Source organism: Pseudorasbora parva, chromosome 25, assembly GCF_024679245.1.
Source record: "Pseudorasbora parva isolate DD20220531a chromosome 25, ASM2467924v1, whole genome shotgun sequence".
Lineage (NCBI taxonomy): Eukaryota > Metazoa > Chordata > Actinopteri > Cypriniformes > Gobionidae > Pseudorasbora > Pseudorasbora parva.
This window is the reverse complement of record NC_090196.1, coordinates 35,614,109-35,641,220: the sequence shown is the minus strand read 5'-3', so window position 1 is coordinate 35,641,220 and position 27,112 is coordinate 35,614,109. Positions and strand designations below refer to the sequence as shown.

Sequence of the window (27,112 nt, the reverse complement as noted above, 5' to 3'; positions counted from 1 at the left end):
CTCACATTGTCAACACTTCTCTTCACACGGGAACCTTTCCCACAGCATTTAAGCAGGCTCGGGTAACCCCACTGCTTAAGAAACCCTCTCTGAATCCAGCACTTTTAGAAAACTACCGACCGGTATCCCTTCTGCCTTTCATTGCAAAGACCCTTGAGCGAGTTGTGTTCAATCAACTCTCTAGGTTTCTTGAACAGGACAACCTCCTAGACAACAACCAATCCGGCTTCAAAAGCGGCCATTCGACTGAGACGGCCTTGCTCTCGGTAACTGAGGCACTGAGACTGGCAAAAGCAGCTTCCAAATCCTCAGTGCTCATTCTGCTGGATCTGTCTGCTGCTTTTGACACAGTTAACCACCAGATCCTCCTGTCAACACTTAAGAGGACGGGGATCTCAGGAACTGCTCTCCAGTGGTTCAGGTCTTACCTCTCTGGTAGGTCCTACAGGGTGTCATGGAGAGGTGAAGTGTCTAAGTCTTATAATCTAGCTACTGGGGTTCCCCAGGGCTCAGTCCTTGGACCACTTCTCTTCTCCATCTACATGTCATCATTAGGTTCTGTCATTCAGAAACACGGCTTCTCCTATCACTGCTATGCGGATGACACTCAACTCTACTTCTCATTTCAACCAGATGATCCCACAGTCAGTGTTCGTATCGCTGCCTGTCTGACAGACATTTCTGACTGGATGAAAGAGCATCATCTTAAACTCAATCTTGCAAAGACAGAATTACTTGTTTTCTCAACCAACCCAGCACTTCATCAAAATTTCTCCATTCAGCTTGGTTCATCGACCATAACTCCATCAAGGACAGCAAGAAACCTTGGAGTTGTGATTGATGACCAGTTAAACTTCACTGACCACATTACTGCAACAGCCCGGTCCTGCAGATTTGCTTTATACAACATTAGAAAGATTAGACCCTTCCTATCAGAACAGGCTGCACAACTCCTGGTTCAAGCTCTTGTTCTCTCCAGACTGGATTATTGTAATGCTCTTCTGGCTGGGCTTCCAGCATGCACTATCAAACCCTTGCAGCTGATCCAGAATGCAGCGGCGAGAGTGGTCTTTAATGAGCCGAAGAGAGCGCATGTTACGCCTCTCTTCATCAAACTGCACTGGTTGCCAATGGCTGCTCGCATCAAATTCAAGGCACTAGTTATCGCCTACAAAACAACCTCTGGCTCGGCCCCAATATACCTAAATTCACTTGCTCAGACTTACACACCCTCCAGAAGCTTGCGTTCTGCGAACGAGCGGCGCCTCGTGGTTCCATCCCAAAGAGGCATGAAATCGCTCTCACGGACATTTTCCTGGACCGTTCCTACCTGGTGGAATGACCTGCCGATCTCAATTCGTGCTGCCGAGTCTGTAGCCATTCTTAAAAAACATCTTAAGACACATCTTTTCCATTTGCACTTGACCAATACAGAATAGCACTTACTGATCACCACAGCAACGACCAAAAGCGTACACTCCGGGATCATATCTACGTCTCTCATCCGGATTTGCGCCTTCAGGCGGGTATGTTACATAGTAATCATAACTATCAGAATCCAGTGTTCTGTATATTGCGTACGTGAGTTTTTGTTGTAGATGGCTATTGCTGCGCGTTTAGCTAGAATACAAAACCAACCCATTGGGCCACTGAATCTGCATTAACGACAACAGCTGGGGCAACAGCCTTAGTCCTAATGGGTTGTAGCTATCTTAGCTATCAAAATCCAGTGTTCGGCACTGTGCGGACGTGAGTTTTTGTTGTAGATGTCTGTCTTTTTAAAAAAAAAAAAAAAAAAAAAAAAAAAATTGTGTATTGTGCTAATTAATTGAGATTTCTTACAGCTCTTACAGGTTTTTGGCCTTGTCTGTTCCGTTGCTTCTATTACTCTCCCCTTTTTTGTAAGTCGCTTTGGATAAAAGCGTCTGCTAAATGATTAAATGTAAATGTAAATGTAAACCACCACCAGTGTGCAGCATCCACTTGGATGATGCGACGGCAGCCACAGTACAACGGCGCCAGTGCGCTCACCACACACCAGCGAAAGGTGGAGAGGAGAGAGAGTGATAGAGCCAATTCAGTGGATGATATTATCAATATTAAGAATTTACTTGCATGTGTGACTAAACTAAAGTTTAGAATTTGTCCCACTTGTGAGGATGATGAAATGAGCGCCATTTTATCATAGTATTCGTGGTTATGTTGTTCCCTTAATTTACGGGACAATTTCAAAAGTTGGACCACGAAAAAAATCACGTTCAACACAACCACGTAACCCTAAATAGCGTACATTATTTGGCCTACATTAAGTTACACGTTTGACATGTTTCAGTAAATTTGCACGTATAAAAATCATCACCACGGCACCTTGGCCTATAGCTAATGAGAGTTTGTCTGACAAAAATAGCACACAACACGCTGAGATTAAATCTAAAACACATTATATAGTATTATAGTTTAAAACTAAATTATGTATTATTACTTAAACATGGTAAAAGAACGTTAACGTTAAATCATTTATTCGATGAGGAGTGAACTTGACGTAGACATCACTTAGGCCTAAATAATCCCTATTTCCCTTGGATATATTTACTTCTAATTTACTTCTTACTTCATGTCTAACGTTAAATATCCACACAAGCCTAATATGTTCGACATATTTGTCTGCAGTTTAATCATTAACACCCACCTGACGCGTGAACTGCATTATCTGTGCTGCTGCTGCCTCTCGGTGAAACTCGCGAAGATCTGTATCCTTCCGCGAAATCAAACAAGTACTCCAGAGATGCTTCCGCGAAATCAAACGAGCAATACAGATCTTTTCGCGTAGTCAAACAAGCTCTTGTACGTATTCATTAAAATTAGGCAGATTAAATGCCACAATTAACTACATATGTTCATGAATTATATATGTATATTAAATTTGTAATATGTAAGTGTTGTAGGATCCATCTTCTCATTATAATGCAGATACCATCATAAACAAAACATCGAAATACATCTAATTCACAAATATTGTTCTGATATAGGCTATTTTATCAAATGTTTCTAACAGCCCATTTCAACAGCACAAACAAAAATCTATTTACCATAGTAAAATATTGTGTTGGCCATATAGCCTACTTTTATAAAATGTTGACTGGATTCGCGTTTTTTTAGTGAGGGTGAGTGTATGATGGAGTAAGAATGCCCCCCCAGGTGTTATCAACTCCAGCGTTTACAAAACCTCTCTTTGGGGGTAACAATATGGCTCTGAAGTCCTGGGGCGTCCCAAGACTTGAACGGACAATACCCTTTTGTAAGGTCTTTCGGGAGACAATGCTTGCGACTCATCTGTTGCTCAGTCGTATAGTTGCAATACAAGGGAACTTTGTAGGGGATTAGATCATCCCAGGATGCCTGATTATCGGAGTTCTGGTCATGTGGTTAAATGTTAACGGAATTAGTTTACCATCCGCCATTATTGCTACACGACCTTGGTGTTTGTCAAAAAACAGGAGATAATTCAGCCGGGTATTTTTATGCGGGTTGGGGGAGAAAAACACAGACATTCTGGATTCGGATGGCAATAAAATCACAGACTAGCCACTGTAAATGATGAAAATACCTTACGACCCCATGAGAAACAATTACCGTCCAAATAGGGCTTTTGAAACTATAAACTCAAGTGACCAATATTTTACATATTTTTGTATTAATTAAATAGAGAAAAGGAAGAACGTGCAGTTCTAAAACCGCGCAATTACACGCTCAGCTTGTGCAAGAGCATAAACACGTGGTAATTGCTAACACTGAATTCAATTCGGCTAACAATTCATACACAGACAGAACATGACAAAAAACACAAACCTGAGGAAAAACACACGGCCAAAAGGCTGGTTAGGCACTGCATCGACATCGCATGAGGAATCTTAAAATAAACAGAGTTCCCTTTCAGTCAGTACACTACGACGTTACGTCAGTACTTACGAAATGGGGGTTTCGCTTAGAAAGCCAGCTGCCTTCAATCTCAATCAAAACGATCCAATGACATGGAGATTTCTTGGGTCTGGGGAATTTGCCCAATGCAAGCCCGCCCAACAGCGTGGGTATAAACGGCATTGCATTGCAGTCACGCATTTATGTTTCTGCTTCGGAGGCGAGTTTAAACTTGCCTACCTTAGCGATCTTCTCTTCAAGATGAGTATATCCCCAGAGTGTTGGTGTGACGGCGCATTCCAGCGGGTTCTACATTCCTGTCGATCTGTGCAGTGGTCTGTTGAGGTCTGTGTGTTCTCCCTGGGCGTCTCAGCACTCTGCTTGAGTAAAAACTCCTCACAAAAAGAGCTGCACGTGGCACATCTTTTTAAAGATGTCTCGCCTGTGCTCCGTTCCTGGGTGTGGTTGGCTGGTTAGCAAGGTTATTATAGTTTTTCTTTTTGAAATTAGTTTTTATTTTAGTATCGTTTTCAATTTTGCTACAAATTTCAGTTTAGTTTTAGTTAGTTTTACAAATGGTTTTGCTAGTTTTAGTTTAGTTTTTATTTTGCAAATACATTTCTATTTAGTTTTTATTTATTTAGTTTCAGTTTTAGTTTTAGTAATATACCATATTGAGAGTTACCATAATGAAGTGTAGAGACCAAATCAAGGTTTTTAATTTCAGCAAAGTTTAATGTTTGCACTGATTAGAATTTAATCTTACTAAACATCCGTAAGTGAAATAACTTGATAAACAAGCAGTATTGTTTATACTTCAATAATGCTTGTTTATCAGGTCTTACAAAACATGCATAAAGTTGGGTCTTCACCTTTGAGCCAAAAAGCTTGAGTCAAACTATGACCTATACAAACAACGATCTGGAGATAAAAAATGAAATAAATTATATTTTGATATTAAAAAATTATATTTGATATTTTTGACATAGGCTAATATTCAGAGAATCTATCTTAAAGAATAAAATCAATGCAACGTAAAAAATATAAAAGTAAAAATGATAAATTCCAGACAAACTCATTCATAACAAAGATGAAATATTGTTAAACAATTAAAAGCTTATTTTAATTACTTCAGTAGTACAATGTAGACAAGCAGTGTAAGACCACAGCTAAAGTCATCTGAATACAGCCAACACACACTGTTGTGCTCTGTGTGTGTGTGTGTTGTGCTATAATTGTAAAGGGGACCAATGTCCTCACTTATCTAGTAAAATATTATGATAACTGACAAAAGTACTAGCCTACTGGCCGATTTATAAGCCTTTATAACTAGTGAGGACAGTGGACTGGTCCTCACTAGTTAAAAAGGCTTATAAATCGGCCAAAACATGTTTTTATTTAAAACTATTGTTTTGCACGTTCTTGTGATGGGTAGGCTTAGGGATAGGGGTTGGGTTAGGGGATATAAAATATCATTAACCTGATATAAAATCAATGGAAGTCCATGCAATGTCCTCACTTATATAGTGAAACAAACACGTGTGTGTGTGTGTGTGTGTCCTGGTATTCCCTACTTTGTGGGGAAATGTCTCCACACAGATAATAATATTAGTAGTAGTAAATGATTATGATAACACCTTTGAGCCTGTCAATATTATGCAAACATGAAATCTCAAACGCACAGTAGGCTAGTACTTGCTACTAGTTGCTGACTTTTGCGCCTGCATCTCTCGTCGCGTAAGAAACGGCATTCTAAAACAATGAGCTTAAGTTAAAAGAAGTTCAACGTGCATCTCATTACCTTGTGTTATTTCCCATTTCACTGCCACGGACGCATTGATTCTTTGTGAACTGCCGTTTAGGACTGGCGATGTGTTGACTGTCTGCACGCGTCCGTCACAGGACAGCGGTTAATCTCCTCAGATCACTTCACGCACAGTAGCGCAATATACAGACACTCCCTCAACCACCACAGTCAGATTTTCCACCACATTAAAGAGAGCTTATTAATAACGAAAACGAATATTTATTTTTGCTAATTATTATTTTATTTCAGTTAGTTTTTTAGTAAGAGTAGTTAGTTTCGTTTAGTTTTAGTTTTTTATTTATTCAGATTTTTTAATTTTATTTCAGTTTACGAAAATGTTTTTTGACCAATAGTTTTAGTCTTAGTTTCAGTTTTCGTTTACGAAAATAACCTTGCTGGTTAGTCTGCTTGACGGGCATGAGCGCTGCTTGATTTGCTTGGGCTTAGTGCATGCTGAGCGGGCGTTCATGGATGCGTCATGTTCCCACTGCTGGAATATGACCATCGCAGTGTTGAGATCGAGACTTGGTGAACTCCGTGCTGGAGGGAGAGTCCCCTCTACCACATTCCGATCTGATATCTCCGCGAGAGGCAGCACTTTGGCTTGTGGTCAAGGTGATCTGAGGGTAATGGTGTGGAGCAATCCGCCGCACCCCCCTCCGCAACACTGCCCGTGGTGCTTCCGGGTGAAGGCGCTGGTGTTTCCCGGCCTGGGGCCAGTGTCTCATTCGGGGTGTCGGCGGACGACGCCATGTCGATCGCCGGATCTCAAGGCGGGTTTGATTCCTCTGGAAGTGAGGATTCGGCTGTGTTGCCTCCCTCGGTAGTGCCAGCATTGTCCGAGTCTGATCCAGAGCTAACAGCCATGCTAGTCCGGGCAGCCGAGAGCATCGGCCTCGAGTGGAATTCTCCGCCGTGTCCCGAGCGCTCAAGGCTCGATGAATGGTATCTGGGGCGGCCCGCGCCGTGCGCGCCCGCCAGCCTCCAGTGCCTTTCTTTCCCGAGGTGCATGAAGAGGTGTCAAAGTCGTGGGAGGCTCCATTGTCTTATCGTGACCGTTTGGCAGCCGCTTCCGCCTTCACTGTGCTCGATGGGGGCGTGGCTAAAGGGTACACTGGGGTTCCCCCCATGGAGCGTTCTGTTGCGATGCAACTGTGTCCGCAGAGCGCCACCGCGTGGCGTGGCGACCCAAAGCACCCCTCCAAACCCTGTAGGTTCTCAGCCACGCTTGTGGGTAAGGCCTACAGAGCTGCGGGGCAAGCCGCGTCCGCTTTGCATTCGATGGCAATCCTTCAAGTCCATCAGGCGATATGCAAGAGCGCAGTGCTGATCCTACACTTATGCAGGAGCTGCGAGCAGCCACCGACCTCGCCCGACCATACGCTCGAGATGCGTGAGGCTGACAGGACACGGTTTCTGAATGCCCCCATCTCCAAGACTGGGCTATTTGGTGGGACGGTTGAGGACTTTGCCCAACAGTTCTCGGCCACTCAGAGACAGACTGAGGCGATCAAGCACATCCTGCCCCGGCGGCCAGCTGCTGCACCCGTTCCGCCGCCGACCCAGGTGCCTCAGTCTGCTCCCCGCCGAGGCCACCCTCCTGCGGCACCTGCCCCTCCCGCTCGGCCACAGCAGCATCCAAAGCGCGGAGGTGCCCGCCGGAAGGCGGCTCAGCCTGTCTCAGCCCCGAAGCCGGCAAGCGGCGGTCCTGAGACAGGCCTCACGGAGGCGAACTCGGTTCCCTCCAAGGAGACGGTGACAGGACCGCTCCTTTCCCCGGAGGAGGACCGGGGGAAAATCTTTTGTTCCAAAGCACCCAACCCGCTGCTGGCCCCCAAAAAGGGGCTGGCGGTACCCTTATGTTGGTTAAAGATAGAACCGAATCACTCACCTCCGAGCCCCAAGAGGGCGCGACTGGCAGTGTGTGCCGGCTCAGTGCCTCACCACTCTCAGTCCCCTCTGTCGCCAGCCCCCTCCCAGTCGAGACCCCCGCGGGACGCTCTGCCTCCCCTGGTCTCCACTGGCAGGACGTGGAACTCGACCCCGCCCCCCATCCAGGTCGCTTCTATGCCTCCTGGGTCAGGGCCGGGCGTTCCACTTCGCTGCCCCACGCCGGCTATGCCTGTGGCTCGCATGATCCCCTTGGTTCAGTTTTTGGGGGGCGTGGCTAGACCTCCCCAAGCTGTCCAACTGGCTCGCCCACACCATCAGGCTCGGCTATGCGATTCAGTTTGCACGGTCTCCTCCCCGCTTTCGAGGAGTCCGCCATACGCTGGTGGGTGGCAATGCCCCTGTGGAATTATCTCGACGACTGGCTGATCCTCAGCCACTCGCGACAGCAGGTTTGCGAAAACAGGGACTTGGTTCTCCACCATCTTGCCCGTCGAGCGAGTGCGCACAGTCTCATCAGCTGGCCTGCCTTCATCAGATCGAGCGCAGGAACGTGGTCCCAATGAAACTTTTTCAGAGGCTCCTGGGGCATATGGCATCCGCAGTAACGCCGCTCGGGTTGCTCCATATGAGACCGCTTCAACACTGGCTTTGCGATTGAGTCCCTAGGTGGGCATGGCAACGTGGCACGTTCCCGGGTCCAAGTGACCCCGTCCTGCCGCCAAACCTTCACCCCGTGCGAGTTTCCAGGCATGTTGTGGTATCACGGATGCCTCTGCCACGGGCTGGGGTGCCATGTGCAATGGTCCTCATGGTCGCCCCGTATTGGCCCGGCCAATTCTCCGGACTCATACTCCTTGCGACAGCACTTCCCTGGCCTATTCCTCTGAGGAGGGACCTCCTTTCTCAGAGAGGGGGCACCGTGTGGCACCCGCGTCCTGACCTCTGGAACCTCCACGTGTGGCTCCTGGATGGGACGCGGCAGGTTTGACTGGCCTACCACCACTGGTGGTTGCCACTATCACTTCAGCTATGGCCTCGCCCACAAGACGGGCCTACACTTCGAAGTGGAACCTCTTCGTCGCCTGGTGTGCTTCTCGAGGAGAAGATCCCACCAAATGCCCGATCGGGTCCATGCTCTCCTTCCTCCAGGAAGGTTTGGAGAGAAGTCTGTCTCCCTCCACCCTCAAGGTCTACGTTGCGGCAATAGCTGCGCGCCACAACCTGATGGAAGCAAGAACGGTGGGACAGCACGACCTGGTCCGCAGGTTCCTCAGGGGGGCAAGAGGGTTAAATCCACCTCGCCCCCTACAGGTACCCTCTTGGGACCTCGCAGTGGTCCTAACTACCCTGTGTATGGCTCCCTTCGAGCCTCTGCAAACAGCAGAGCTTAAGTTCCTGTCAATGAAGACAGTGCTCCTTGTTGCTCTGGCATCGATCAAGAGGGTAGGGGACCTGCAGGCATTCTCGGTCGACGAAGCGTGCCTGGAATTCGGGCCGGCTAACTCTCACGTTATCCTGAGACCCCGGCCTGGATATGTGCCCAAGGTTCCTACCACTCCCTTCAGGGACCAGGGGGTGAACCTGCAAGCGCTGCCCTTGGAGGAGGCAGACCCAGCCTCGGTACTGCTCTGTTCAGTATGCGCCCTTTGCGCTTAAAGGGGGGGTGAAACACTCAGTTTCAGTCAGTGTCATGTCAATCTTGAGTACCTATAGAGTAGCATTGCATCCTGCATATCTCCGAAAAGTCTTTATTTTTTTAATAATTATATAAGAAAGATGCGCTGTTCCGAGTCTTTCCGAAAAAAGCCGAGCGGGTGGGGGCGTGTCGTGTGAGCGGAGCTAAATAATGACGTGTGCTCGCTGCTGCTATTGTGTTGAGTCGAGTGCGTCGTAAAGCTGTGTCATCCCTAACAGCGGGAAAAAAACTTTATTCAAAATAAAAATATGGCTTTTAATCAGATACAGCCATACATCTATGATCCGGAATCAGACCCAGAGGCTGCAGTTGAACAGGAGCAGCAGCAAAAACGACTACAGCAGGACGTCTGTATGTGGTACAAGTTATACACTAACTATATAATATGCTTAGCGGCTTGTGTTATTTACATATTTATACTTGAATTATATCGTCGTATTTTTGTCTTTGAAGATGTACATGTGGGAAGTGCAGTTGTGCACGTGTGTTTGTGTGTTTACGCGTGGTTTGTGTAACGTTAGACAGTAAGCGGACTGGTTTTGCACGGCAGGTTAAGTTAGTAGCGCATTTGAATGAAGAAGCGTGCTTATTTAGTTCAACATATTTCCCCCCTCTTTGTGTATTGTTGTTTGGAGTGCTTTTACAATACACAAACATAAAGTTACACATATAGTGGCCAGCTAAACAAATGTACACGCACTACACATCGCATGCTCCATTGATCAATTAACTATACGTGATCATGTTTGGGCTACTTGATGAGCATTGGCAATAACACAGACATTTGAAGCAGTCTCACTCACCGCCTGCGGTTCTAACGTTGGGACCTTTATCGTTGGGACTGCTCCATCATTCAGCATTAGGCGATTGGGAAAATCCGGCGTCGAGCTGGGCCTTGTTTATGAAACAGTCGGCACCGAAATGCAGCGAACAGATATAAACATTCGCGCAACTCAGTTGCTGATCCGGAAAAGCAAATTCCATCCACTGTTGCCTTAACGCGGGGTTTTGGGGGAATCTGTGCAGGACTGTCTTGGTCTGGCAACCAAAAACGCACTTTTTTGGTGACATTGTTATGTGCACATCACCTGTCCAGCATCCTACAAGCCAGCGCTTTGATGGGCGTAGCCTGTTACTTTCGCTCTCTCCCTCTCTCTCTCTCACGCGCTTCCGGTAGAATTGTCCGTAAGGCCCATACAAGGAAATTCCGCCCCCATTAACGTCAAAGGGGACTCATGATCTCAAAAAAATTGCCGAAACTTATGACTAACCGGAAGTAGTATTTTTGACAAAGAAATACTCCCATCAAACGTCCACCTTAACTTTTGAAACTTTGTCTATGTTTAGTATGGGATTCCAAGTCTTTAACAGTGTAAAAAGATCAGTATGCATGAAACAGCATTTCACCCCCCCTTTAAGTAGACAAGACGTGGTGCTTCAGGACCTCAGACCAGCTCTTCGTCTGTTACGGAGGGAAGCAGAAAGGGAAGGCTCTCTCCAAGCAGAGGTTGTCCCACTGGATAGTGGATGCCATTGGCCTGGCTTACCAGGTTCAGGGCCTGCCATGCTTCCCTTGGGGTCAAAGCACACTCTACTAGGAGCGTAGCTGCCTCTTGGGCATTGGCGCATGGCGCCTCGCTGACAGACATTTGTAGAGCTGCAGGCTGGGTGACACTGAACACATTCGCCAGATTTTATAATCTGCGGGTGGAGCCTGTGTCCTCTCGTTTACTCGCCCCACATGGCCAGTAACTGGACACACGCTGGTGTCTTCGCTTGCTGCGCCATTCTCCTCCTAAATTGACTGGATACGTGCACTTATATTCACTCAGGTGAATCTCTTCAAAGGCCCTGAGTTCCTCCAGCACTGTTGATGTCGGCACCAGAGTGCATGCCCGAATGGTCCCAGCCCTCATGCCAGGCCAGGTGCCTGTGTGTACGGTTACCCCGCAGGCCATCCGTCACATGTGTGTTCTCCACGGTAAGACCCTTGCCATCCCTGGGGTTGAAAAACTTTTCCACCGGCGGCTGGATACCCCAGGCTCTCCCGTATGCATCCCAGATGTGGGTCATACGTGTATTCCTAAGTCCTCCCTACGGGTAGGCGCTGTGATTGCATTTCTCCAAGTGCCTTCCAGTGTACCTTGGTAGCTGAGACAGTCCCTTGTCGTATTAACTCCAAGGCAGGTGGCTCAGGTCAGCCCAGGGTGCTGGAAGACAGCGCTGTGGCGTGATTAGACTGGACCCCCATTTCGTCAGTACTGACGTCGAAGTGTACTGACTGAAAGGGAACGTCTCGTTACGTATGTAACCCTCGTTCCCTGAAGGAAGGGAACGGAGACGTTACGTCCCCATGCCACATCTGCTGTGCTGCTGGGATGGCCAGGACGGCAGGCCTCGGCTCCTCAGCAGGTAACATAAATGCGTGACTGCAATGCAACGCCGTTTATACCCACGCTGTGGGGCGGGCTTGCATTAGGCAAATTCCGCAGACCCATGACATCTCCATGTCATTGGATCGTTTTGATTGAGATTGAAGGCAGCTGGCTTTCTAAGCGAAAACCGCATTTCGTCAGTACTGACGTAACGTCTCCGTTCCCTTCCTTCAGGGAACGAAGGTTACATACGTAACCGAGATGTTTGGAGTTCACAAGCATGTTAACCCTCTTGGCGCCACGGTCGAGTTTACTCGACAAGATGCGTCACTGAATAAAACGGCGGATTTTGTCAAATAGGGTGTCAAATTTCAATCAACCTCCCCTCCACTAGATGGTAGACATGTCGTACTTCATCCCTGACTCATACAAACATCATGATCCTATACAAAATATGCGAGCAAGAGCACATTGAATCAGTGTAAACAAAAGCGGAGCTGACGTGCGAGTGAGCCGTTTTATCAGAGCATTGTCAACGTCAGCGAGTATTTGCATTAGATTTTTATTACTATTATTATTTTCTAATGGCATCAATAAAGCTTACCCACAATGAAGTGTTGGGTCTTCTATTCGCGGACCCTGATTCTGAAGGTAAATATGGGATCACGGTGATTCTGAAAGTGAAACTAAACCTAACGTTACACTAAGCACAAATGGTGAATCATTTGCCCAATGTAGATGGTCCTTAGCCCAATGTCAGTGGTGGGAACAATGTTTCCCGGGGTCCCAGTGTTCATCGCGAAGTTAGCAGGTGTGTTAGTGTTGAGAACGCGGCGGCCGCGGGAGATTTTTGCCGCGCTCACCATGAAGCGCGCGTCTTCTCACCGCGCGCATCTCCGCGATCGCGGCGACAGTATTGTGGTGGAGACTTTATCTAACGCCACTGGGTATGTTAGAAGAGGTCGAGGTATTCATAAGAAAGTTCGAGGGCAACGTGGAGGCAGGGTGGGGAGTCAAAATGACAATAACAGTGGTCCAGACGCTGTGCAGACTCTGCGGCGCGTGAGGCAGATCTGGACGCGAGTAGACGCGCTGTGACACGGGGCAGGGGGCTATTATGCATAATATATAATATATATGTGCCCTATATATGGAATCAGAGTGCTTACTGTATGTAGTAAATGGAAAATCTCTACAGCAAAAGACAAATCGCTACATGCATTCGGTTTGTTTCTACCATTTATTAGTAACGATTTACAGTTTGTTTACTATTTACTATTTACCTAAACAATCAGTATTGTGCAATATAGCACACATAAGGTGAGGGACATTTTGGGGGGAAAGAAGTGGTGCATTTATCATTTAAACATTTGGCTTTTCATGAAACTTCTATAATCCAAGATTGCCCCCACGTTATGACGTCATAATATGCAAATTAGATGGGAAAATGTAATCTCTACATAAACTTATGGTCCTCCTTAATATTTCTCTAATTTACAGAAAGTTTCCATCTTTTATCACTTTTAAGATATAGCCTTTTGAAATTAAGATGTCAAAATCGAACGTTTTAGGAAAAAACCTCTGGCGCCTAAAGGGTTAATGCACATACTCCTTATTTGTCATCACAAATAACACATATCTGACTCGAATGACAGAACTAGGAGCTGACAGATTGGAACTTCAATTGGAAACTATTGGAAAATTCTGCTCTAGTTATCTGAAAGTTATTTATAGTTTTTGACTAGAAAGGCCATGTCGGAGCATTCGTTGCGCAAATATAAATATCTAATAGATGTCTTCTCTTGTAGAAGACGCACTCAGCACCACCACTCCCTATAAAGATGTGCTTGCTAATCGAAAGTAAAAGTTAGCTCCCTGATGCATGCACATTAGGCGACCTACAATAGCCTGTCTCCCAATATCAATGCTATCTTAGGCTGGACTGTGTCGCTGTAACCACCTCTCAGATCTGCTCTTGGTTTGCACTTTTTTTGGATTATGGTGACAGTTTTTGTTTGCACTTAAGATGAAGAACAGTGCGGTCTGAAGAGAGTCAGGAGAGAAGCCAGTCAGTTGAGTTTGTGGGAAAACCTTTACAGTGCTTGAGTATTCCTTTAAAGTGGCGGAAGACAAAACTTGTAGTCCATTATAACATCTACAAAGACAGCCTTCATGCTTTCAATAGTGAACTAGCAAAGCTAGACAGACCTTCTTCTCAAATATTATAAACAGAAACATTAACAACACACACACTCTTTTTGCTACTGTCGAGAGAATAACAAACCCCCTCAGCCACACTCCTAGTGAAATGCTATCAGACAGCAAATGCAGTGAGTTTGCTTCCTTCTTCTCAGAGAAAATCAATAATATCAGAAAGGCGATCAGCACATCTTTGAGTTGCTCTGGGGTCAGTCAGATCAGACCAAAACCTCGGAAAATTACTATGTCTGATTTCGCAAAACAATTGACGGTAAAATTTTAGAAGACACCGTACAGCACCTTAAAACATCAACCTGCACCCTTGACGCACTCCCCACTTCTTTTTTCAAAAGTGTGTTGAACTGTTTAGAAGCAGATCTCCTAGAAGTGGTGAACTCCTCACTTCTCTATGGGACTTTTCCAACCGCCCTTAAAACTGCAATAGTTAAGCCTCTTCTGAAAAAGAGAAATCTGGATAACTCCATACTGAGCAACTACGGACCAATCTCAAATCTCCCCTTCATTGGCAAGATCAGTGAAAAAGTTGTTTTCAGTCAACTGAACAAATTCTTAAACTCAAACGGATTCTTTGACAATTTTCAATCTGGTTTCTGACCGCATCACAGCACAGAGACAGCGCTCATAAAGATTATAAATGATATTCGCTTAAACACTGATACAGGCAAAACATCAATTCTGGTTCTACTCGACCTCAGTGCTGCATTCGACACGGTTGACCACAACATACTTCTTGACAGGCTGGAAAACTGGGTTGGGCTTTCTGGGATGGTCCTCAAATGGTTCAGGTCTTAGAAGGGAGAGGTTATTATGTGAGTAAAGGAGACCATAAGTCTGAGGGGACGTCCATGACATGCGGAGTCCCACAAGGGTCAATTCTTGCACCACTCCTGTTTAACCTGTCAACCTGTTTAACCTGTTAACCTGTTTAAACTGTTTAACCTGACCAGCCACGGAAAGTAGGGACACAAGTCGGTTCTGGGGCATTTTGAGTTATTCACAGATTCTGAAAGTGTAGTCTCCAAGCTTTCCAACGATGTGTAACACATGGAAATCTGATAATATTTGAAGAAGTTGTGGCCATCTGAATGTATGCCTTTAGAAAAGTGTAAATGAGAGAAAACAGCCTCACAGTTCTCACCTGTTCTCACCTGCTCGGAGTGACAATCGGGCTCATTTACATCTCATTTAGATAAGCCACACCCCTTGTAAAGCTGCATGGTTGCTAGTAACGACAGACACAACGGGAAATATCAGACCGCATACTATTAATAATAAAGATGCTAACACTAAAAGCCCATTGTAGGAGCCATTTATACTCACTTTTAGACAGGTTAACTTTGTTATTTCCTATTTTAGCCACTAGAGGGAGCATTGCACTAGGCGTGGCACTTCACCGAGAGTTGAGTATATGTACAGGTGTGGTAATTAGTTAAACAAGGTGTGGATGGCAGGGAACGCACGGTTCTTACCATAGCCGTGAACACCCTTTCCACCAACAGCACAACAACAACACTTGTTTATAGCCACACTGGGTGAAGAGCCATTCGATGGAAAATACTCCTTTTACCTTTATAATAAATGAGAAAAGAAAGCTAACGTTTGAGCTTGGATTCCTGTTGCTATGAGTTGAGAACACCATGCCATCCATGCCGAGGCTTACAGGATAGCCTCAACAACAGTAAGAACCTGTTCCTTTTTTGTTTGGATACACTTCTGAATTGGGCAGGAGCATCATAATCGTTTGGATATTGAAAGGAATGTCCGTTGCATTGGATTGCTTGTCTATCACGGAGCCTGGAAGTTTGAATTGAAACACCTGTAATTCCTCACGTAGACCACAACCACAGAAAGCTGGTGGGTAAACCTTTTTATTTCTGGCAATGGCATTGGAAAAGGGTGGACTCTTGAAATTGAAATGAAAGACTGTTTCAGTGTTGGTGCTTTGAAAAGGCTGTTACTTAAGGCCGTGTTGTGTGTGCTGTTGGTTGCCTCCGCATAAGTAAAGTTAACTGTGCTGTTTAATTGAGCACTTTGAATTTGATACGCTTAATGCACAAAGATGAGTGCGGAGGAAGAAAATTTGCCCCCCGATAAGACCAAGACCGCTTCTGTGGCTACAGACGAGAATGATATTCCTGATAAGTCTAGTTCTCTTGGTGATAATTCAGGGAAACGCATAAGAAAATTAACAGCCAAGGGATTTAAAATGCTGTTTGAAAATCTGCAAAAAAATCGTAAATCCCACCTTATGCAAGCTAGTAAAATTAAGCAAAGGATCAATGAGGCTCTCTCTGGGAAAAGGACATCTCAAACTGTGTTTGACGTGAAAAAATGTCTAAGTAAATATATCACGTTGTGTAATGATGCTTTGGAAATTCAAATTACTCTGCTGGAAATGCCTATGCCAGACCCTGAATACAATAAGCAACAACATTGGCTAGCACAGAAAACAGAGGAAATTAACAAATTTGAGAATGATGTGAGGAAATGGTTGGCTGATTCTGCTGAAACAAAAGATGTTGAGAATCTTGATGTGTTGTCTATAACAAATTTTGATATAAGGCCTGAAGATAGCATATCCAATGTTTCAAGTAAAGGGTCAAACCATAAAGACCATTCTTCTGTCCATTCAAAGGCTTCCAGTGTTCTGTCTGTACGTTTAGAGGTAAAGGCTGAAAGGGCTGCACTTTTACAGTCCGCGGCTGCTTTGAGAAAAATGCATGACATTGACGTTGAAGAGGAAGCCCTTCAAATGGAAAAGACCAAGTTGAAAAGGAAAAAGGAACGGCTAGAGGTCGAGGCTAAGTTGGCTGCTGCTACAGCTAGATTGTCTGTGTTTGAAAATGTGTGTGGTGGTGAAAATGTGGATGAGTATGAAGAGGATAACGGAGATGCCACGAATGCCTATCTTCATGCTCATTTGAAATCACAAACATCAAATTATTCGAACACCGCTTCTGTTTTGCAATCTTCTAAAACTGTCTCTTTCCAACAGGACCTTTCTCTGCCATCGGCCGTACGGCCTAAAGAAAGGCTGTATATTCCACAAGTCCAGTCTTTGGTAAGGTCTGGTAACTCTTTGTCTTCAATGTCATATACACCATCTTCTCACAGGTCTGAGGTACGAGAGAACGTTCATGGAACCAGACTCCCCAGCGCTGCACCATCAGGACTTCAGCCGTTGACCTTACAAGGGAGTCAGCCTACCCAAATGCCTGAGATTGAAGTGCAGGGAAATGGATCCAGATTCACCACTCAACCTTTAACTGCAGGATCTCAGCCACTGACCTCACAAAGGAGTACACGTATGCAATCACAGTCACAACATTCTCTCGATAATGTTCAACATCCTACTCTATATGACCTTATGCAACAGCAAACTAACATCACTGCTCAGTTGGTTCAGAACCAAGTCTTAGCCTATCTTCCTCCACGAGCTATTCCAGAGTTCGATGGTGATCCACTTAAATATGCTGCCTTTATTAGAGCCTTTGAGCAAGCAATTGAGAAGAGAATTTCAGATAAACAAGATTGTCTCTATTATCTCGAACAACATACCAGAGGGCAGCCAAGAGAACTTGTTCGGAGTTGCTATAATATGGCTCCTGGGCAGGGTTATGAGAGAGCAAAAAATTTATTGAAAGAACACTTTGGAAATGAACAAAAAATTGCTGTGGCTTATATGGAGAAGGCAATGAAGTGGCCAATGATGAGGGTTGATGACATTAATGCTCTGCAGTCCTTTTCAATCTTTTTAAGGGATTGTTGCAATGTTATGGAAGATTTGCAGCATATGGAGGAGATGAACGTGCCATCCAATCTTCGCCTGATAATGATGAAGTTGCCATATGAACTGAGGGAAAAATGGAGGTCTGTCGCCTGGGAGCTGCAGGAACGCCGTGGTTACAGAGCTATGCTCCCGGATCTTGTGGCCTTCATTGAGCGTCAGGTAAAGATTTTGGCTGATCCTCTCTTTGGTGACCTACAGGGTATTCCATCAGACTCCTCCTCTAAACCCAAGAGTAGATATACTGGAAGAGGCCAAGCTACTGTTGCTGCCATCAATACAGCCTTTGGACCAACCACATCAGCAGCTTGGTACCAACAGCACAGAGGACCGACTCCACAGAGACATGATGAGGAGTCATGCTGTGTGTGTAAGAGCCAGCATTCAGTGGAGAAGTGTTCACAGCTTGATGAGATGACACACAGGGAAAAACTGGAGGCTTTGAAAGTAGGCAGAGTGTGTTTCAGCTGTCTGAGGAGAGGTCATATAAGCAGGGAATGCGACAGGCCTTTGACATGTGAAATATGTAAATGTAAACATCCAACTGTCCTACACATAGAATCTAAAGTACAGGAAGTATCAGTCAATAATGCACTTGTGTCATTGGAGACGTGTGGCCATACTGGGGCCGGAAGCGATACATGTGTTCTCTCTATTGTGCCGGTACATGTGAAGGCAAAGTCTGGAAGCGCGATTGTGAACACCTACGCCTTTCTAGACCCTGGGAGTTCGGCTTCTTTCTGTACCCATCATCTCATGAGACAATTGAATCTTTCAGGAGTAAAGACTAGCATTCTTCTTCGTACTCTTGGCCAAGAGAGGCCTGTAGACACGGTCTTACTTGGTGGTCTTGAGGTCTCTGGCCTGAATGAGGGAAACTTCCTGGATTTACCTGAAATCTATACTCAGAGGACTTTGCCCGTGAGCAGAAATAACATCCTCACTCAACAGGATATAGAGGGATGGAAATATCTTGAAGGCATTAGAGTTCCCAGTCTTGAGGCAGAGGTGGGATTGCTGATTGGCACCAATGCGCCAAAGCTCATGGAACCATGGGAAATAATAAATAGCCAAGGCAAAGGACCATATGCCGTCAGGACTTTGCTGGGGTGGGTCGTAAATGGTCCTCTGAGAGGTGCTGAGCCGTACAAAGACAAGATGGGTTGCCCTGCTGTCACAGCCAATAGGATCTCAGTCGTCAAGCTGCAAGACTTATTAGTTGCTCAATACAATCATGATTTTAATGAAAAATCGGACAACGTATGCCTTTCTAGAGAAGATCAGCAGTTCATACAAATAATGGAGTCTTCAATGCAGTTTGATGAAGGACACTACTGCTTTGACTTGCCTTTTAAGGCCAAAAATGTGTCTCCGGAGCACACAGACTTTCTACGCTTTTTGTGGTATCCTGATGGTGATACACGACAAGCTCCTTTGCAATACAGGATGAGAGTTCACCTCTTTGGGGCCGTTTCTTCGCCCAGTTGTGCGAATTATGCACTGCAGAGGATTGTGCAAGATTACAGAGACGACTTTGAACCTAGTGTCCTGACCACAATACTCCAAAATTTTTACATGGATGATTGTCTAAAGTCTGTGTCGTCAGAGGCTGAAGCCATAAAAATGGTGCATGAATTAACTGAAGCTTGTGCGAAGGGAGGATTCCGCCTGTTGAAGTGGACAAGCAACAGCAGTGAAGTCTTGGCCAGTATTCCTGAGCTACAGCGCTCCAAGACCATCAGGGGGCTTAACCTGGATCAAAGGGCAAGTCATGTTGAAACAGCTCTTGGTCTTCATTGGTGCATAGATTCAGACGCTTTGACCTTTAGAATAGCCATAGAAGAACGCCCACATACACTGCGAGGCATATTGTCTGTGGTATCGTCTATCTATGACCCTTTGGGTTTTCTTGCTCCATTTACTTTGCCTGTTAAAAGGATGCTGCAGGAAATGTGTAGGTTGAACATCGGTTGGGATGTTAGCATACCTCGTGTCTTCTCCGAGAAGTGGTCCAAATGGCTGGCTGATCTCCATCATATTACCAAGTTCACAGTGGATCGGTGTGTCAAGCCAAAAGACTTTGGAACACCTACTCACCTGCAGTTGCATCACTTTTCCGATGCCAGTGAATATGGCTATGGAACTGTATCATATCTTAGGATTGAGGGTGAGATCAATCATGTCAGTATTGCTTTTATTTTGGGCAAGGCCAGGGTTGCTCCTTTAAAGCAAACAACAATTCCTCGTCTTGAGTTGTCCGCTGCTGTCCTGGCTGTGCGAGTGGACAAGATGCTGAAGAGGGAGTTGCAGCTGGACTTACACCCATCTGTATTCTGGACAGACAGTACAACTGTTTTAAGGTATATTGGAAATGAGACTAGGAGGTTTCATACGTTTGTGGCCAATAGGGTGGCTGTAATTAGAAATGAAACCGATGTTGCACAGTGGAGACATATTGGCACACGACTGAACCCAGCAGATGAGGCATCCAGGGGCCTAAGTGCTGAAGAATTTCTTGCAAGTGAGCGGTGGCTGAAGGGACCAATATTTCTCCTTAGGGGGGAAGCGGAATGGCCTAAGACCATCATGGAACAACCTTTGATACCTGTGGATGACACTGAGGTGAAGAAAGATCCACTGGTGAATGTTTTTGTCTCCCAGAGTCCATTGAGTGCAACAAAAGTGTTTTTAAGCTACTTTTCAGATTTTAAGAAGCTGCGAACGTCTGTGGCATGGATGCTTAGGTTCCGAGACGTGCTTTTAACCTTGTCCCAAAGGAGAAAGGGTTTTGAAGCCTCTGAAAGCATTGGCTATGATAATAGAGGCAGAAGAAATGACTCTCTCTATGTGGAGATGCCAAGGGAAAAATTGGCACTTTGTGGACAATCACTGACAACAGGTGACCTTGAGAGGGCAGAATGTGCCATCATCTGTTTTTCCCAGCAAGAGAGGTTTTTTGATGAGATTGCCATTTTGAAAGACGGTGGATCTGTCAAACAAAATAGCGACCTCTATAAGCTGGACCCGTTGTTAGAGGATGGATTGCTGCGGGTGGAAGGAAGGCTTAGTAGGGCTGCCATGCCTGAAGTCGAAAAACATCCTGTTATTCTTTCTAAAAACCAACATGTGTCCAAACTCCTCTTCTCTTTTCACACAAATTAAACATTGACGTTCATGTTGCACAAAAATAAACACTGAATGTTGTTGTTGTGGTTTTTAACAGTGGGTCATAATATAGCATATCTTGTCAGTGCGTTTTGTGGTGTTAGGAATTGTTTTTCTGCGCATTTTCCCACTAACTCAAACGTGCGTACACCACCTCCTGAGCGGGCGTAGGATTGGAGCGTGTGTGTGTGTGTGTGTGTGTGTGTGTGTGTGTGCGTACACCACCTCCTGGGCTGGCGTAGGATTTGAGCGTGCCGTACGCCAACGTCCATATTGATAAATCTCAAAGTCACCGTGGGTTTGGGTGTACGCTGGAAATTTGGTGTACGCACTTTTGATAAATGAGGGCCATTCTGCTCTTAAAGTCAAAGCCACACCTTCCTCCTGGGCTCTTTAGTAAGGATGACCTGTACATGAAGAGAAGATGGAGGCAAGTGCAGTTTCTATCTGACCTCTTTTGGAAGCACTGGGTGAGGGAATACTTACCGCTGCTCCAGGAAAGACAGAAGTGGACAAGACCAAAAAGAAGCTTTTCCATTGGAGACATTGTGGTTATAATGGATCCTGTCGCTCCACGTGGGTCTTGGCTGATGGGAAAAATTACACAGACATACCCTGACAAGAAAGGCTTTGTCCGCTCAGTTCAGCTGAAGACAAAGACGGGTCATCTGGACCGGCCAGTAACAAAGATCTGTCTTTTGATGGAAGCTGAAGTGTCTTAGATGAGTCTCGGACTGGATGACCCGACCACAAATGCCCTAGGCTCAAAAAAAAAAAAAAAAAAAAGATTTCACTTAGATTAGCTCAGCACAAATGACTCCTTTAGTTTAAATTTATTAATGTGGTTAATTGTGGTTAAAGTAAATATTCACAATTATGGGGCCGGTGTGTAGGAGCCATTTATACTCACTTTTAGACAGGTTAATTTTGTTATTTCCTATTTTAGCCACTAGAGGGAGCATTGCACTAGGCGTGGCACTTCACCGAGAGTTGAGTATATGTACAGGTGTGGTAATTAGTTAAACAAGGTGTGGATGGCAGGGAACGCACGGTTCTTACCATAGCCGTGAACACCCTTTCCACCAACAGCACAACAACAACACTTGTTTATAGCCACACTGGGTGAAGAGCCATTCGATGGAAAATACTCCTTTTACCTTTATAATAAATGAGAAAAGAAAGCTAACGTTTGAGCTTGGATTCCTGTTGCTATGAGTTGAGAACACCATGCCATCCATGCCGAGGCTTACAGGATAGCCTCAACACCCATTATAGTAATGTTTTTTTTTGGCAAGTGATACGATGCTAACGATTACAATTAAAATGACAGTTAAGAACAATAGGTAGGTATGGGAAGGTCTAAACATGAGATAACGTGTGTGTGTGTTCTTAGAATGAACACAAAACGACAAACTTTGGTGTTTCTGGAACACTGCGTCTGTTCGAAGGGGATAAAGACAGAGATGTGGTTACAGTCCTTAACCGTGGCTGTAGTGTAGGGGGTAAGGCGCATGTCATTAAGTTTTGACGCAAATCGATCAGTGGTTCGAATCCGCCTTTTGCCACACTCTTTAACCGAGAAACACTTATTAATAAACACATGTTAGATGCTTTATTTCCACTAACATTTTCTCAATTCTTTTTGAAAATAAATGCCTTTCCGATCGGATATGTGATGGGAAAAGAGAGTAGAGAGAGTGTGGAAAAGGCAGATTCGATCCTCTGATCGAGTTGCATCAAAACTTGATGAAATGCGTCTTACCACTACACTATAGCCAAGGTTACAGATTTGAGTCATTTCTCTGCTTTATCCCTGTCAAATGTTACTATCGATATAGCCTCTGATTTCTTAGGCCGGGGGGACACTGCAAGCGTGTCGTGAGTGTCTCGGCTGTGTGGCGTGTCCGTTTTTATTTCGGCTCCCATGTTAACTGGTTAGACGAGCTTGCATACTGCCTGCATGACACGATGATTTGAAGCATGCACGCCTTTTCCGCGCGGCTCGGACCGTGCGTGAGCCGCGCGGAAAAGGCGTGCATGCTTCAAATAGGAGAGACGTAGACGTAGAGACGTAGAAATAGATATAAGAAGCTGTGTTGCATGCTCCGTAAGGAACGGTCTGATTTTCCTGATGTTGTGCAACGCAAACCTGCATGACCGAGCCGTCTTCGAGATGTGGTCTTTGAAGGACAGCTGGTCATCAAAGATTACTCCAAGATTTCTGACCGACCCTGAAGGAGTAATCAGAGATGAACCTAGCTGGATGGTAAAATCATGTTGTATGGTGGGATTAGCAGGGAAAACGAGCAGCTCAGTCTTTGCTAGATTGAGCTGCAGGTGATGTTTGTTCCAAACAACTCCGTCCTGTCAATCTGTTTAAATAGGATATAGCAGTATAGACAGCCTTTTCACTATAGGCTATTAGCAGCAATGTCTGGCAAATATTAACACAATATGTACATTGACGTCACCAAGGCTTTACAGTAGCATTTTATTCTGAGGAGAGATAAAGAAGAGAATCTTCATTTGGGTCACGAGAGTACAACATATGATTTTACAGTGTTGAGTGTTGTAGCCAATCACGTGCATTTCTATTGAAAATAATAACCAATTAATTTACCGTGAATGAGAATCCTCTCACTATCAATCAAAACAAGTTTAATACAGTCTCAAAACGCTGAATTAATTTTAGTGAAAGTTTTTACAGGAATCGTCACATTATCTTCAAATCCTCTCATCATAACAGACAGCACAGACATGATTTAAATAAAGATTTATCGTGAAGTAGTCAGATATTTTTGTTTTTCATTAGACTTTGTAATGTTCCCTAATTAGCCTATGTATTTAACATTCCAGTACAAAAAAGTAACAAAAAAATATTACTTTAGTGGTATAAATCGGACTAACTATAAAAATTCATTCAAAATAGAAAAAAAGGCTAATGAGCCAATAAGTGTTCCTCTTCCGCCATCTACTGGCTGTTTTATTTTTAATTTTAATGTTAACGTCCTAAATTACGTTATTTTAACACTCGAAGCTTACACAACAGGTGAATATAAAGGAATGATGCTAGAATAGAGGCTGTATATAATTTACCCAAGAAAGGAGTTTTAAATGGTGGTTAAAAAAACAGGGCAACCAATTTATTCAACTCTTTATACGTTCAGGAATAACTAGATACGTTATTCCTTGAATGAATAGAAACGCATTTGACAGAAAGATCTCAGAGAATCTAAAAACTGTTGAAATGACAGATAGCATCTGGATAATAGCTTTAGCAGTGATCTCACGTTAGAAACTGCAGTTAGAGTCTGACGATCTATTATATACATCAACATGCTTCATAAAAGGCCAATAATGCCATAAAATCTCAAAATATGCATTCATTTTTATTTCATCAATTTCCCAGCGAGTGCACTTGAGATAGCCTACACTGAAATGATTGGTGTTTATTGGTGGAATTATTGGTCGCTCCGTGACACGCGCTCTGCATTCCTCAGTTCCTATGGAAGTGTCCTAATCACTGATCTATATGAGTTATATAGATATATATAGAGTCGGATATATAGAGAGAGAGCTATAGATATATAGAGTTAAATAGATAACGTTATATAGATTTATATAGATCAGTGGTCGTAATCCAGTTGATTAGACTGTGAGAGGAAAGATGAGACCTGGTTGAACACAACTCTTTCAAGTGTTTTCGCAATGAATGGTAGGAGAGAAACAAGTCTGTAGTTCTCTACAAGTGATGTGTCTAATGTGGGTTTTTTAAGCAGTGGGGTTACTCGAGCCTGCTTGAATGTGGTGGGGAAGATGCCGGTGCAGAGAGATGTGTTGATGATGTGTGTGAGTGCTGGTAAGAGTGTAGGGGAGATGTGTTGATGATGTGTGTGAGTGCTGGTAAGAGTGTAGGGGAGATGTGTTGATGATGTGTGTGAGTGCTGGTAAGAGTGTAGGGGAGATGGCTTGTAGAAGGTGTGAGAGGATGGGATCTAGAGGGCAGGTAGTGGGATGGCTGGAGAGGAGAAGCTTAGATACTTCGTCCTCAGTGAGTGTAGAGAAGGAGGAGAGAAGATGTTTGGCTGTGGATGTGGCTGATTTAAAATTGTGTGTGTGTGTGTGTGGAGGTGAGAACTGACTGCTGATGAGTGTGTTTTTTTCTGTGAATAAATGGGAAAGATTGTCTGCAGATAGAGAGGTGGTGGAGGGGGACAGAGGAGAGAGGTGAAAGTTCTGAAAAGTGTGTGAGAGTCTGAGGTGCTGTTGATTTTGTTGTGAAAATATGAAGATTGGAAATATGAGGATATGATTATCTCTTAGCTGTTTGAATATATATTAACTAATGATCAGTTAAGCTTTATATAATGTTTATTATTGATTGATTAATTAAGCTTTTAACCATTGTAAAGCATCTGTCGAAATAATTTGTGGATTTTAATAAAGTGCTTGATCATATGAACTGAAAGTTTAATGACATTTGTATTTCAATTTACATGAAATAATGAAACATTATGTAATAAGTTATGTAATAAGTTCATTACTTAACATTAACAAGCAAATTATATCATATTTCTAGCTATATGAATATTAATTAATGATCTGTTGAGAATTATATCATGTTTGTTAATGATTTATTAACACACAGTGACAGATGACTTATTTGCTGTTAAAGCTGATGAATATTGATTGACTTATATCCAGACTTGTCACTAGTCGACTAGTCAGTATTTGCTTTGAAGCGTTGAGTCCGTTTCTGATCTCGATGGACACTCGATGGCGCTTTATGATCTCTGGTCCTCTGGATCGAGGTCAGTCCAGTGTTAACAGTGTGTTTCTCATTTAAGGATACTGTGGGCTGGAGTATCGAGGGTCCAGCTCCAGCTTGAATGCAGTTCTTCAGACGCTCTTCATGACGGAGGACTTCAGGAAACATGTTGAGAGGTAAAGAAACGCCTGTCACTTCCTGCAGTGACAAACAGCTGATCAATAAACACTCAATGTCTTCTGTAGTTTGGACAGAGAGGACGTTTCATCTGATGGAAACTTCATTAAAGAGTTGAAGAAACTGTTCAGAGAATTAGAAACTCAAGAGAGAAAATCAGTTTCATCAGCTGAGATCAGGAAGAGCCTCGGCATTACAGACGGTTGGTCTCTTTTATTGATGTTTCCAGCGTTCAGTCAATATTCCTGTGGATAAAGTTATTCATTAGAAGTGTCTGATTGTTATCTGCTTTCTCTCCATCAAACCCAAAGGTCAAAAACGAGCCCCAGCAGATCTTCTACGTTTGATCCTTGGAAAGACTCCTGGATCCTCTGAGGTAACTCGTCTCTTCTGGATCATTCTGTCCTCTTCTGTCTCTGTGTTCAGGGACTTTCATAAGGACCATCTATCATCTCACAGCACTTCAGCTCTGAAGGGTTTCTCCACAGGAACTTCACACACATTATGGGCTCATGTTTGGTGTTGATCTCCTGCTTCTTCATTGTCTGCACACACTTACTTCACATGACCCTTGACCGTCATTTGTTGGCCTGTATGAGTCTAATGTGATGAACTGCAGAGAATGATCATTTAACAATGAAAGCACACGTATGTCTGAGGATCATCAGTAAAGTCTGCTTTCTTCTCATCTGTAGTTTTTTAAGGGCACTATGAAGACCACAAGAACATGCAGGTCATGCAAAGACAAACCAGAAGAAATGTCTGAGGATTTCCTCTCATTGGATGTGGTTCCTCAAAACTCTCAGGATGTGGTAAGCAGATCTTAATCAGTGTCTCAGGACAAGCCATTTGCCGATGCTACCTTTTGTGACATCACAATATGCCTAGGCCCCGCCCATGACTGCAGACTGACATGACTTCATATGAACATACAGGATAAATTGCACTTCACATTTAAATACAGGACAGTCCCAGATTATATAGGGAGGGTTACAACCCAAGGTCAAAAAATATGTTTATATTGTAGTTGTATATGTGAGTTTGTATGTCGAATTGTTATTTATATCGCTTTGGTCTCTGGACACTCTTCTGGTGAAGCTTATAGTCAATGTTACTATACTGCTATATTATTTTTCTCTATTATAGAATATTATCTCTTACTTGGTATGTATGTATCGGAAATGATTTCTCTACTCAGATACCAGGCCAAACTGACCAGGAGCATATTTATTCTGCTGTCTCATCCTGAAATGTTTCTTCCATTTACCAATGTTTTGTGCTTTTACAAATGTAGGAAGATCCTGTA

At 44.2% G+C, this 27,112-nt stretch overlaps 1 protein-coding gene across 3 annotated transcripts in view; it reads left to right on the top strand.

Moving 5' to 3' along the window:
- Positions 1 to 25,818, top strand: part of LOC137064426 (stonustoxin subunit beta-like) — a 72,210-nt gene extending 46,392 nt beyond the window's left edge. For all 3 annotated transcript variants that reach the window (XM_067435756.1, XM_067435755.1, XM_067435757.1), the window contains one exon: positions 25,709 to 25,818. In XM_067435756.1, the coding sequence (XP_067291857.1) occupies positions 25,709 to 25,809 (101 nt within the window). In that variant the 3' untranslated portion in view covers positions 25,810 to 25,818. The remainder of the gene's footprint in view (positions 1 to 25,708) is intronic.
- The last annotated feature ends 1,294 nt before the right edge of the window (positions 25,819 to 27,112 follow it).